This window comes from Podarcis erhardii (genome assembly GCF_964252035.2).
Source record: "Podarcis erhardii genome assembly, chromosome: 4".
Lineage (NCBI taxonomy): Eukaryota > Metazoa > Chordata > Lepidosauria > Squamata > Lacertidae > Podarcis > Podarcis erhardii.
Window position 1 is genome coordinate 24,952,880 of NC_138508.1, and position 13,573 is coordinate 24,966,452.

Genomic DNA, 13,573 nt, shown 5'->3' on the forward strand with positions numbered 1-13,573 from the left:
TGTTTTGTTTTAATGACAAAAAAAACAAGGTAAATGAACATATTTACAACAGGATATGTTGTTTTTCCCAGCATATGTTTCTTGAACTAATTGCTTTCTAAGTTGGTTGAAATATATTAATTGAGGTGTTTTCTTGGTATTCATGAACTGAACACTTGCTCCTATTCTGCTTTTGGTTCTTACTTGTGCTAATACTCTATGGCCTATGTAGATGTTATCTCAGTAAAAAGTAAGAAATATTGGTATCTGATGCCAAAGCATTTCTCTATATCCTTCCAAGAGAGATGGAATTTATTTTTGTGAATTTAGAACAAGGCCTAGTTTGCAGTCCTACAACACTCCCCTGGGAGAAATCATATTGAACTCAGTGGGTCTTACTTTTGAGTTAGAATGCATAGGACATAGTATATTAAAAAGCTTAGCATACAAAGCAATCTTTTAAGTAAGGCTTGGCCCATGTGGCCAAAGCAAGAAATAAATGATGCTATAATAAGTTTTCATTATTATTATTATTATTATTATTATTATTATTATTATTATTTTGCAGATACCTTTAACATTGCTTGGAATGTGGGCAGCACAGGGAATTATCAGGGAGCCTAGGAAATTGTGAGTCAAATTCCATTCCAAGCTGTTAATTTACTCCTTTCCTGGATGCCTTCCTAGATCAAGAACAGCACTCATTAAATAGAAAACCAGACTAACTTTGGAAAAATCACTCTATTCCTTGAGATACATGCATACAGTGTGTACAAAGAACATTGAAGCAACTATCTTTCCCCCTTTTCATTTATTTATTGAAATAAGATATATGGTGCTACCTTGGCAATTCGTTTTGTGTTACATTTCAGACAATATAGTATAAAAAGAAGAGGCAAACTGAGTACAATTCTGTTCTCATTTCTGCTTAGACAAGCCTGTTGACTTACTGCTGGCGTCAGCAACACTGCATATGCAACCCAGGGAGCAGAATGTCATCTATCATGATATATTAAGGCACTGCTTAGATGCCTTTAAAAGGGGATTAGACAAATCCACGCAGAATGGACCTATCAATGGCTATTAGTCATGATGGCTATAGGGATACATCCAGATTCAGAGGCATCAGGGAACGCAATTTGATGGTGGACCAACCGGGAGTGAGCATCTGATTGGTTGCTTTGGGAAGCAGCATGCTAGACTAGATAAACTTTTGGTCTGATCCAGACATTCCGGGCCGTATCCAATGCTGCCGTTCCACTGGCACAGCAGATTTCCAGGTCTGCAAAAGATCATTCCCCTCCTCTCCCCTGCAGCCCCTCCAGAGCAGTTTTGGGTACAGGCAGAGAAAGGAGTGGAAGGGGAAATCCCACGTGATCGGAACCCCCACACACACACACACTGTTGGATACAACCCAATGTCTTTAAATCTTCCTCTGATTTAGGTTGCAATCGTATATTGGCTTACTTGGAAATAAGCCTCATTGAACTCAGTGAGACTTACTTCTGAGCATGCATGTGCCACGTTGCACTGTTAATTGATAGGACAGTGCACTTCACTTTATGTCTTCAGAAAAGGACATCTTTAGTCTGGAATAAATAGATTCAGATAGTGGAAGACAAGTTGCCGCTTAGTCAAATAGACATCAACATTTCTAGACAATAAAGTGGTTGAATGTGATTTAAATATATGAGAAAAGCAAACATGTGCTTAAGAAATACCAGATAAAGCAGTTTTACACTGTACATTAGGCTATGATCCAGAAAAAGTCAGTTGCGCTTAGGTCCTGTTGAGATCGATGAGGCTAGTTGCAAATAACAAGACCAATGGATTTCAAAGCTACTCAAGCACAATCAACTTTCTGTGGTACAGGGCCTAATTTTTCATTTTGGACATTTTTTTACGCTGGAAATCAAACAGAAGCCAATTCCCATTTGTGAAGATGACCAGAGTCAATACAAAGACACAATAAAGATAAAACTAAAGAGCTAAGTGCACTGCCACATTAATTTGAAATACATAGGTTATTTTTAAAATCTTCAGGTGTGCACTGTAGTTTTAGTCTTTCAATTTCACTGTTTATTACTTTTGCCAAATACATTTTACAACAGCAGACCCCCCCCAAAAAAATCTCTTTTTAGGTTGAGATTGTAATCTGCTGCTTATTTTACTCACTCCACTGAAATCAAGTGTTAATGCCTCTTTTTTAGCTCAGTTGTGCCCTCACTATTTCCCCCAACTAGTTAAAAAATAATTAGCCACCTAAAATGCACAGTCCTAGTTCATCCTATAATTTTGTTCACAATAAGCATAAAATACTGGAACGGTTTCTTTGCTTTTCTGGGTTAAAAGCCAAAGTGTGCCATATCTTAAGATGTGTGTGCTTTACGTTCTTGTTCTTGCATTTATAGTTTCAGAAGTAATTTCAAGAAAGGCAACCAAAGGTTTAAAAATACATAGATTTAAAATGTGTCTTCATGGTTTGGAAACACTTGTGTAGAATTTCAAGCTTGACACTTCCTCACAGAGTAAGAGCCAAAAAGAAAAGAATGGAAATAAATGAAAAAAATGAACACTTCAGCCTACAGCAGGTGGTCAGTACAGACCCAATAGAAACTGACAATTTGTGAAGAGCAGAAAGCTGCCTTAAATTAACTGAAGACACCTAAACCTGCTTTTGTTTTAATTGTGGCTCTTTGACCATGAAGGGGAAAGATGATCTGCAGTTACCTTCAGGGCTGACCCTATCATTAGGCAGAGTGAGGCAACAGCCTCAGGTGGCTGATGCTAAGGAGCAGCAGGGCCTTCTATTGGAGGTTAGAGATGTGTGTGCCACACAGTCTTTCCTGCATCCCTTAAACTAGTTTGCTGCCCTAAGATGTTGGGGAGGATGTTATCCCATTGGCACCATTTTAGTAAGATTCAACTGCTAGTCTAGTCAACTTCTGTATGTAGAGTGGGAAATGGGACCATCTTGTCCTTTGCCTCAGGCAGCAAAATGGCTTGGACTGGCTTTGGTGAGCTTCAGGTTTATGGAAGTGAGGTGAACGGGAAGAAGAAACCCTCTGCTTACTAGAACTAAATGTGAGCCTCTGAAAGGAACTGGAACTGTGATGAGGGGCAGAATGAGATGACAGATGACGACAAGGACTAAGCATTGCTTGTTGGGATATGTGATTACAACATGATGTCCTCATTTGCTGCTAGCACCTATAATCTACGAAGGCCTCTTTTCCTCTCACGTGATCTGGCTGCTATTGGTCCCTTGGCCGGTGGGCTGCGCTTTCGCCACCCCCAACCTATTACAAAACGTTGATGTTTGTCCCGCCCCCGCCCTCACCACCACTACAACCCACAGAGTGCAAGAACTGCAAGCTTCAAAGTTTGGGATCTTGGCCTCCCCTATCCCCTTGTCCTGGGGTTAAGCCTCCCTACCCCCAGAATAGTTCCCCTTTACACTTTGCTACCTTCGTCTTCTTATTCCTCCCGGCGTAGGGGATCCAGTTACACGGTCAAGTCATCAGACCTGGCTCTGCTGCTGCTGGATTTACTAGCCCTGCTCAAGCGACGCGTGTCTATGAGCAGCGGTGGGTCGTGCATCTCCACCAAGGTGCAGGCAGCCGACATCGAGGACCCTTCCTCTTCACCCTCTCCATCCCACTTGCTGCCACTTCCACCACTCAGGCTGGTACTCAGGCTGCTGCTGTTGGCGGCAGCCACAGGCGACAGAGAAGGTGGAGGCGGCGGGTGCTCTCTGGGCTCCCCTTGCTCCGGGTGAGGTTGTCGGAGGCTACTGGGGGTGGAGGAGGCAGCTGAGCTGGAGCCTGCAAGTTTCCTCTGCTGCTCGACGGCCAAATTGGCCCAGTTGTGCTCATCAGCCAGCGCTTGGCTACTGAAGTAGGAGTTGTTGACGGGCGAAGGTGAAGGGATAGATGACGTGGTTGCGACTGGGGTGGAGACTGCCGTGTGCCTGAGGGCTTTGTGCCTGTCCTCGCCGGCCAAAGGACCCCCTGGGTAGCCAGTCAGAGAGGTTGCAACAGAGGCTGGCTGGGGCCTGGAGGTAACGTCCGCGTAGTGTGGCAACTCAGCTTGCTGATAAACCAGCGGGGTGATGGTACGAGTTTCAGGCATGGTGATGGAGGTCGCGGTTGGTGGTGCTGCAGGTACCGGCAAGGCTGCGTGGGAGGCAGGTTTGGAGTCCTCCACTTCTGAGGCTGGCGTGATGGGGGTGAAGGTGGGTGCTGCATGGCTGCGTCTACTGGTCATGCCCTGCTTGAATTTTTTCCATCCCAAGTGGTACATCTCAAACATGTTGAGTAGCAGAGAGAGGCAGGCCACCGCCAGCATGAAGATGATGAAGATGGTCTTCTCCGTGGGCCGCGAAATGAAACAATCTACAATGTTCGGGCAGGGCCAGCGGCCGCAACGGTAGAGTGGCTTCAACTCAAAACCGTAAAGGAAGTACTGGCCCAAGATAAAGGCTATTTCAAAGAGAGTTTTGAAGATAATGTTGAAAACGTAGGTGCGCAACAGGGCACCTGCCATGCGAATCCTGCCATGCTCATCGCGGACAGGTAGTTTCTCCTCTTTCTGCTTTGGCGGCTGCTTGTCGTTGCTGCCGCTGCTGTTCTCGCTGCCGCTGCCAACTTCCGCTTTTGATCCTTGCAGGAGGCGGCTTGCTTCCCTGCCGTTTCCGGTTTTCCTAATCTCTTCTTCCTTCTCTTTTTTCTTTTCCTCCATGCGCACAATGTGGAGCACGTGACCCAGGTAGATGAGGGTCGGGGTGGAGACAAAGATGATCTGCAGCACCCAGAAGCGGATGTGGGAGATGGGGAAGGCTTCGTCATAGCAGACGTTCTCACAACCAGGTTGCTGGGTGTTGCATGTAAAATCTGATTGTTCATCTCCCCAGACCTCCTCAGCAGCCGCCCCCAGCACCAAAATCCTGAAGATAAACAGTACCGTCAGCCAAACTTTGCCAATAACTGTGGAGTGCTCTTGCGCATTCTCTAATAGTCTCCCCAGAAAGTTCCAGTCACCCATTGTTTCAGCTCTCTAACCTACAATAAGAACATTATGGCAGCATTATTACCAAAAATATAAAAAAAATCCCTGATAAACTGGTAAGCAATTCCCCCTCAAACCACACTCAGGCATTTCTGTGCAAGGCAGTCTTTTCACAATAATGCATTATTATCATCAGTAAGAGTGGTGAAAAAACATATAATCTAGGATATTAGGTTGAAAAACAATAAAGTCATGATTTGTAGCTTTCAGTTACAAAGGGACCATAGCACAGAAAATAGGTAAACATATAACGAAGGGCAAATTATCACTCATAGTAGCTCAGGAGGTGGGTGGTAGTTGGAAATCACTACAGCCGAACCTTCACATATAAAAATAACTCTGCAAAAATGCTTTGCAAAAACACACATACGTTTAAATATATATATTGAATTTGCAATTAGCTCACCTTCGCCATCTAGTGTCACATTTGTATAGTGCACTTAAAACGTTATATTTGCAGCTGTACAGCAGAGTCCTATGTACACAGTAACTAATATGGGCCTGGAGTGCCCAGACAGACACATTTTATCAGAGTGATCTTAAAAGCACAATTCTCAGTATCAAAGTATTTTAACTTGAGTGCATCTCCACCCCCCCAGCTTGTCGTCAGTAGTACATTCCAGAAACATTTTTACCATGTGATCAGCAGTATGTCTAGATGGAAGTCTTTTGGGAACTAAGGCTGGAGCTCTTCACAGAATTGCATCTTTGAACTTGCACATGAGCCCTTCAGGCCTCCCGATTAGGCCCTGGAACGCATGAGCTAATTGTTGGCTATACTCAGAATGGTGTTTTGCTAACAGTAGATTCTGTACTCAATTCAACAATTTGTTTCAAGAAGGGCCGGCAATAAAAAGTTGCTGTGTAGAGCAGTGGTTTTCAACCAGTGTGCCGTGGCACCCTGGGGTGCCTTGAATGGTGGTCAGGGGTGCTGTGGGCAACACTGCCTTCTGTCCCTCTTTCCTTCCCTCCCTCCTCTGATGCCCTCTTGCATCTCTGCCTCCCAAAGACTTGCACAGCTGTTTGTTGCAACAGCCCTGGCTACAAGCTCCCCAGGCGAATGCTGCCTCTGGGGCTCGCCAGGGGGTGCTGGTTGCCAGGAGCTGAGGCAGCCTCGGAGTAAGCAAGCAAGCAGGCAAGGGAGCCCAGCTAGCCAGTCCACCAGCCCTTGCTGTTGGGAATGGACAGACAAGTTCCAGGGGCAGTGTGAGGAGGCACCTGTATTTCAGACATGGGGGGCAGCTCTGAGACCAGGGGTGGCAGCAGCGGCTGCCCAGAGGACTCTCAAGGAGAGGGAAGAGGAGGCTGAGTGAACACTTCACAAGGGAGGGTGTTCGAAAAGGGGAGAGGGGCTGCCAGCTCTGCAGGCAAGGGGTGATATAACTGGGCTCCTGAGCCCCACAGGGGTGCCACAGAAAGAATGTAGTTGGTCAAGGGGGCTGTGAACTCAAAAAGGTTGAAAACCTCTGGTATAGAGTTTTCAATGTTCCAGCCAACCAGCTGTATGCCCCTTTCCAGAATACTCAATTCCACCAGCCCTATATTTCTGTTTCCCGCCCCAACAGTCAGCCAGCTTTCCATTGGCACTGAAAGTGTTGCATCATTATTTAGCTGGGGTTTTTTTTGGGGGGGGGGTTCCCTTCCCTCACTGCAGATTTCTTTTAAGTTGGGTAGTGGGTTGTTGTTGTTGTTGTTGTTGTTTTTTGTAGTTCTGCAAACTTTCGTGTTCCTCCAATCCTCTTGTGCAGTTTTGGCTGCATGAGCTAAATGAGCTCTCACTATCAGCATACAGGATTACTATTGCAGCAAAAATGGTGATCAGCACAACATGTCTGTAAATCTTTAGATGATGCCCACTTCATTCCCTCTGTGCATGAGTTATATCACAGCTGTCTCAGATATAAAGGCTGCTCTTCTCTTGACATGGAAAACACTTCATTTGCTTTCAGTTCCAATTTCCAGCAGTAGACATTCCTGCTTCCCTGTTGCCCCCCAAAGTCAGTCCCGAGTGCTGGGGGACCCAGTGCTGGTCAGAGCTGATGGGAGCTGCCATTGTAGGTTGGCAAGAACCCGCAGCAGCAAAGGGACAATGGAGGACCCTCCATTGCTTAAGCTGCTCACACAACAGCATATAAATAATAGCACAAAACCTACACATAGATACGATGAGCCCACTCACATTTCTTTGTTATTCTATATGCTAGGAAACCGCTGACTAGCTTCAGCTTTTTTAAATGTATATTTATCTATCTATCACATTTGAACCTTATCTTTTCCACAGTCTTGTGAAGTAAGCTGAACTGAGAGATAGCTGTGGTGCGCAAATGAGTTCTCTGAGTGAGCAAGGATTGAGCATTGTCTTCCTACTCCAATAGTATGTGTGTGTGTGTGTGTGTGTGTGTGTGTGTGTGTGCGCGCACACACACACACACACACACACACACAGTAAAAACACAGACATGTGGAATCAGTACACGGGGATCGCCTGCTAACTGCTCGGATCTCCTGCTCTGACTGCAGCTAGCCGAAATGCTTTCCTTGTGGAAAGGTGTTAGTGCGCAAAACATCCAAGCCTAACTTCCAGACTTGTCAACCTGGTGCCCTCCAGTGTGATCCAAAACATTGGTGAATTGCTGGCACTCCTCTGCTTCTGTTTCAGCTGAACCATAATCACAAAATGGTCAGGTTTAAACAGGGGAAAGCCTATGTGGACATCACACCTGGAGGGGTTATATCGTAGCTGACTCTTGACAGTAGTCAGAGCAGCTTGAATTGTCAACTGATTAAATAGAAATACATTTATGTATTGCAGAATGCCATTGAGGGTTGAAGATCCTGAGAGGAATAGCTACAAGAAGGCTCATAAATTGATAAGCAAAAGCTACACTTGTTGTTAATTTATCTATTTCATAAAATTTATACACCGTCTGATTGTAAAAAATAAATAAATCCTCAAAGCATTTTACAAAAAGATAAAATAATATTTTTTAAAAAATACAAGACTTTGAAACATACAAAGAGTTAAAATGCTAAAACATATTAAAATGCACATCAGGATTTCTAAGCATCTGGATAAGCTTGCCTAAACGAGAATGTTTTTAAGAGGGATGTTTTAAATATTTTCTTTTTTCATGACTCTGGAAATATGGGATTTTAAAATATTCCTCACTATAAAGCGCATCAGAGGCAAAAATAATAATAATCAAACATAAACAAAGTTCCAGGCCCATCAGTTCTGCAGGCAATCCTGGTTTGAAAGGTGTATTTGTATTGATTTCAGCAGAACACTGCTTCAACTATTTATTATTGTTATAAGAGAAATCATATCAATCTCATTCAAAATACATAAACAGGAAAGAAAAGCCATTCTTGAGTTTCTTTATCATAGCATTTGTCATAGAGAAGAGGAAGCTGGCTCAGAACAAACTGCGCTCCAGGAGTACTTCATCTTTGCTTATTATAATCCTAATATTTAATTGGGGAACTTAAAAAACCCCCTGCAATTAAAGCTTCACTTTAGGAATCAATTAGACAATCAAAGCTTTATTAATTTTACATGTATCAAATGACAGTACTTTCTTTTGAAGAAATCTACAAATATGTATATATTATTCTTTTAAACGTTTAATAGCATTTAGTCAAATCAGGGTTTCTCTCCAAATACATTAAAAGCTGTGAAATGAGCCTGAAAGTATGCCTCATACTAATGTTTAACAGCACAATCCTAACCACGTCTACTTAGAAGTAAGTCCTATTGAATTCTGGTGGGGCTTACTCCCAGGTAAATGGGGTTAGGATTGCAGCATTAATGCCAGTGGCACAATCTGTATCGGTTCCATGACACTTGTTCAGTCATTATTCCCTCTCTGTAACGTCCAGAAAGCAGGATGATCAGAACAAAAACAGGCACAATCTGACTAAATGGTCTTCAGCATCCTCTCTCAGATCCCCTCCAGCAAATCTAACGGATTCCTCCTCCTCGGAAGGAAGGAACAAAGTGGTTCTTTTGGTAGAGACTGGCTTCAATTCCAAACGAATTCTATATAGAGATGGGGGAAATATGTGACTCTGCAGATGCTTTTGGACTTCCTCGCCCAAGCCAGCATGGTGGCCAGGGGTAATGGGATTTGTAGTCCATCTATATCTGGAGGACCACAGGTTCTCCAGTTCTGGTGCAATGGAAATCTCAAGAGCTTATGGGGGAAAGACCACAGGACACCAGTGGCTGATTAGACCTCCTCCGTGTGCATCTTCTTGTAACAGTATCAAGAGTCTCTATGAAGTTAGTGATGGTGGATGACCCACTCATTTCTAGAATTCAGCCTGTTTGTTCTCATGAGCCCCTGGTGAGAACTGCCACCAACACCTTCAGGGGCTTAGCTTCGGGAGGAGAAAGACACGTGTCTGTCCCGAGGTCCGAAATATTTAAATATATTTAGATTGTGGTTCAAACTCACAGGGGCAGCCTCCTCTGAAGTCCTACCGAAGTGAAATTTAAATCAATCTAAACCGATTCGATTTCACTGACTCCGCCAAACCAAATCATCTTATAGTGTTTTAAAGTGGGCGGTGGGTTCCGGTTGCTTAAGAGCCAAATTGTTAATAATCAAAACGCTATTAATTCATTTTGTTGTATTTAGCGTCAAGTGATTGAAAACATCGATTCCCTGGCTCCCTCCAACCAACGCCTTAAAAGAACACAAACTCGTCCTATCTTAATCCGGAATTAGAAAATCGGATTTCACAAATATTCCGCACCAAGCAGTATTCATGACACCGGGGAAAGTGGGCGAGGGAGCCTTAAAGGAGCCAGCAATTTAACTTATGCTGGGAAAGGAAACGCTCAAGTCACGCGCAGGCGGATCCACGCATGTTTACAGAGTAAGTCCCACGGAGTCAAGGGGCTGGAGTGTGAGTTCGAGGAGACAATCCCAAACAGGCTCCTTTGCAAGAACGGCCACCGCTTCCGTGGAACTTGCTGCCAGGTAGATGCGTTTAGGATCGCACGCAATGATTTTGCACCTTGGCATCAGCATCTCGCGGTGCTCTGATTGTTTCGTTAGAGGGAAGATGCGCTGCATCCAACGGAGCTCATGACACCAGCCTAATAACCTCAACTTTTGGATACTCTGAAATAAGCCCGACAGATTTTTTTACTGGGGCTTTTTCACTTAGTAAAATGTGCGGAGGATTGTCCCGCAAGACACGCCAGGAATTAAGGACTTACCTCCCGAGTAACCGAGACCTCACGACTAGCTGAATTCCTGGCATTTCTCGGGTGCCCCTGAGAACGTGGTTCCTGTTCCCACAAACACTGACACGCGGTTCCAAGACGTTCTCACGTTTCCCTACATTACACTGAGCGCCGATGGGGTGCACATTTGGTTTGCAACTTTGGCTCATGTGAACAAGGCTTCTAAATTCTAATTGTTAATTTTTAAAAATAAAAATAAAAATGTGCCGATTCTAATTGCAAGTTCGTTTCCTAGCGATACTTCAAACGCCTCCCGATGGTTAAAAGGTCTATTATAGACTTTCCCACTGCATTTTAGCAATAATTTTGGGGTGACACATAAAACTGGTTTGGGGTGGGGGCTGCGATCAGGCGGACGATCGGATTCTGGAGGAAAATTAACTACTAGTCCTGTGTGATCTCGGAATATTCCCTGCTATTTCACACCCGTGTATAAAAGTGCAAAGCAACTCGATTTCCCCTGCCCGATTTGCTGAACTGTCCACGCAGTCCTATATTTGTGTGCTCAGAAGCAAGACCTGCTGCGCTCAGTGGTACTTATCCCGAAGTAAATGGGTCCAGGATTGCAGCGAAGCCCGGGAACCAGCAAAAACTCTGAACCACGATTTACCTCTACGGTGCCCTTTTCTTGCAAACTCGGAGCAACAGGACATGCCTCGCTCCTCATCCTCCGGTCTACCTTTCACACGATCCGAAGAATCCACTACCGTGTTTGGGCTTCGAGTCTGCTCGGGTATCTCTGACCTTGGGAAGCCTCTTTCCGTGGCATCTTATCTTCTGCCAACTAGTCGCAAATAAGCGAAGCAAATTAATTAGCAGGGCTTAATCTGAGTTCATCCTGCAGAGGGTAGACTCCTGTTTGGTACATATTCATACGACTTATTTCCGGGTGGACAATTCTATTGACTTATTTCCGAATTCATGTTGAGCAGGACTGAGCCCTCGGCGCGAGTACTACGGGCAACACCTTAAAGTAACGGAAACGTTTTACCGTCTGCCCTTGCACTGATAAACAGCACGCCATCCTGAAGAGCATCCAGCACGTCCACTAAATAAAAAGTGCACATTTTAAAGGAAACGGTAAGTCGCAGTTAAAAATCAGAATTCCGTGCCAGACTTGAATTTAAAATTTATGGTGTACATTCTCTCCCCCCCCCTTAAATTCAATAAATTAATTTACTACTAGTAGTAGTGTCCAGGCACAGAACAATAGAAGGACAATACGCAGCTCCCTGCCTCGAGGAACTTACACTTCCAAATCTTACAAATTTCTACAGCGAGAAAAACAAGAAAGGGGGGGGGGGCAAAGAAGGGCAACGGGGTGAATCACTGATGACCCTGGAAAACTCTTCTCACATGTTGCGTTTCGTTCGGTATATACTTTTAAGCAAGGCAAAGCAGGGGAAAAACTCGATATTCCCGAGGTTGTCATTATCACACCAAGGGGAAGCAAATTACACAACTTTGGACCAAAGCATCACTACTGCTATGCAACCCGCCGCCTGCCAAGATATGTGTGTGACAGATAAACACACACACACTGCCTTGTAACTATAGGAATTGTTTCTGAGACTGCAGTGAAATGGCAATGTTATCGGTGGGGTATTCATTTAGTCATGTACGATTTCTTAATCAAATAAGACACAGCAAAGCAAGCACCTGTCTTATCTAGTGGTTAAAGAAGCGACTGTCAGTGCAAAACACACACACACAAACCTAAAGCACTTAAGCGCTTGCAAACAAAACAAAAAAGAAACGAAGAGCAGCTTTTAGCAATCAAACAGGAAAAGGATAGAAATCAAATCCTCTCCCCTTACCCACCCCCATGAGCTACAGGAGAAGGCTGAACCGCGCCTGCCTTGGAGGCGACCCGAGCGCATCTCCTAGCCCCAAAGCAGGCGCAGCGCAGGAGCTTCCAGCAGCAGAGCGGGCGCTCCCACAGCTGCCACACACACACCACGCTCGCAACCGAGCCCCTTATTATAAGCGGCTGAGTGCAAAGCGGGACAGCACTCCCCCCCCCGCTTCCATTTGCAGCAGCAGAGGGAAGAAGTCCACGTTGCTAGTCCTCAAGGAGGTGGCCAGGCCAGGCTGCACTTCGGAGCGGCCTTCGCTGCAGGGGAGGCTGTGGCGCCGAGCAGGTCCCTTCCCTTCCCTTCCCCGCCCCGGTCTCCCGCACCCGCGCGCGCCCTCCTTCTCCCGCTCTGCCCCGCGGCGCTTACCCCAAACTCTGGAGCGCAGCCGGCGGGCCAAGCTCACCAAAGTCCTTCTCGGCACATGGGAGTCAAAGGGCAGCCTGGCTCGAGGGGAGAGAGGAAGAAGAGCCAGAAGGGGAGGGAAGAAGGGGGAAAGGCAGAAGTCCTGTTATTCTCTCTCTCTCTTCCCCCCTCCCCCTAAAAAATATTTAATAATAAGAATAACGACGACAATAATAATAATAATAAGGATAAAATAAAAAAAGAACGCTTAAAAAAAGGGTGGGAAATCTGTCCGGTGTGGAAGTTTAATGGCGCTTGGTAACGTGGGGCTCCCAGAGAGAGGGAGAGAGACCAGGGTCTCCCCCTCAGCCATCGCCGCTGTCACGTCGGATGAGCAAGGCCTGGCTGAACCCGCCAAGTTAGCGCCGGGGGAGAGGCTGGGCCCCGGCCAAGCCACGCCTCTCCGCCGGCCCAAGCGCGGCCCTTGTGGGCGCGGGGCGGGCGAGGCGTCGCTCGGCAGGGCTAGGCCTCGGAGGCTCCCGCCAAAGAGGAGCAGGCCCACGGTTTCAGGGCCGCGTCTGGAGCAGGAGGCAAGGGAGGGATAGGTTTCGTGTCTGTGAGGGCAAGGGATTCCGCCGTTTTAAGTTTTTTCTGTAGGTTTATTTCATTTTATAGCATTTATTTATTGAGCTAGTTATTGCTCTTCTGTGGTGTGTTTATGGAAGGGTGTGGGACCTCTGGTGTGGGGCACCTGCAGAGGTAGTTTGCCCACTTTTTGGTCCCCCCTCTGCCACTCGGCTGTCACCTGTGGCTCCTAGAAGCTGTCAGCATGTGACATCGGCCACACTCTGGAAAGCGGCTTTGGCTGGGTGGCTAAACCAGGTCTCAAAACCCTCGGGGAGTTAGGGACTTCCCCTGCAAGTGGCTCTGGTGGATTGAGCGGATGAGACCAATGGTGGGTCCCATGGTCAAGAAGGCGGTTTCTGCACATGTTGTAGAGGGAAGTGAGGGGCAGATGGGGCTCGTCAACCTGGGAATCCAAGGAGAGGGAAAACTCTGACCCTAAACCTCCGC

At 45.9% G+C, this 13,573-nt stretch overlaps 1 protein-coding gene across 2 annotated transcripts; it reads right to left on the reverse strand.

Moving 5' to 3' along the window:
• Positions 1-491: 491 nt before the first annotated feature.
• On the reverse strand, positions 492-12,934 carry GJA3 (gap junction protein alpha 3). 2 transcript variants are annotated; one of them, XM_081860493.1, is made up of 2 exons: positions 12,524-12,934; positions 492-5,040 (listed from the first exon to the last, which is right to left on the reverse strand). In XM_081860493.1, the coding sequence occupies exon 2, from the start codon at positions 5,021-5,023 to the stop codon at positions 3,485-3,487; it is 1,539 nt and encodes a 512-aa protein (XP_081716619.1). In that variant the 5' UTR covers positions 5,024-5,040; positions 12,524-12,934; the 3' UTR covers positions 492-3,484. The 2 variants fall into 2 exon arrangements, with proteins under 2 accessions (XP_081716619.1, XP_081716620.1); XM_081860494.1 differs by lacking the exon at positions 12,524-12,934 and adding an exon at positions 5,683-5,815.
• Between the last annotated feature and the right edge of the window lie 639 nt (positions 12,935-13,573).

Coding starts and splice junctions, on each gene's coding strand:
- GJA3 (XM_081860493.1), bottom strand. CDS start 5,023: ATGGGTGACTGGAACTTTCTGGGGAGACTATTAGAGAATGCGCAAGAG.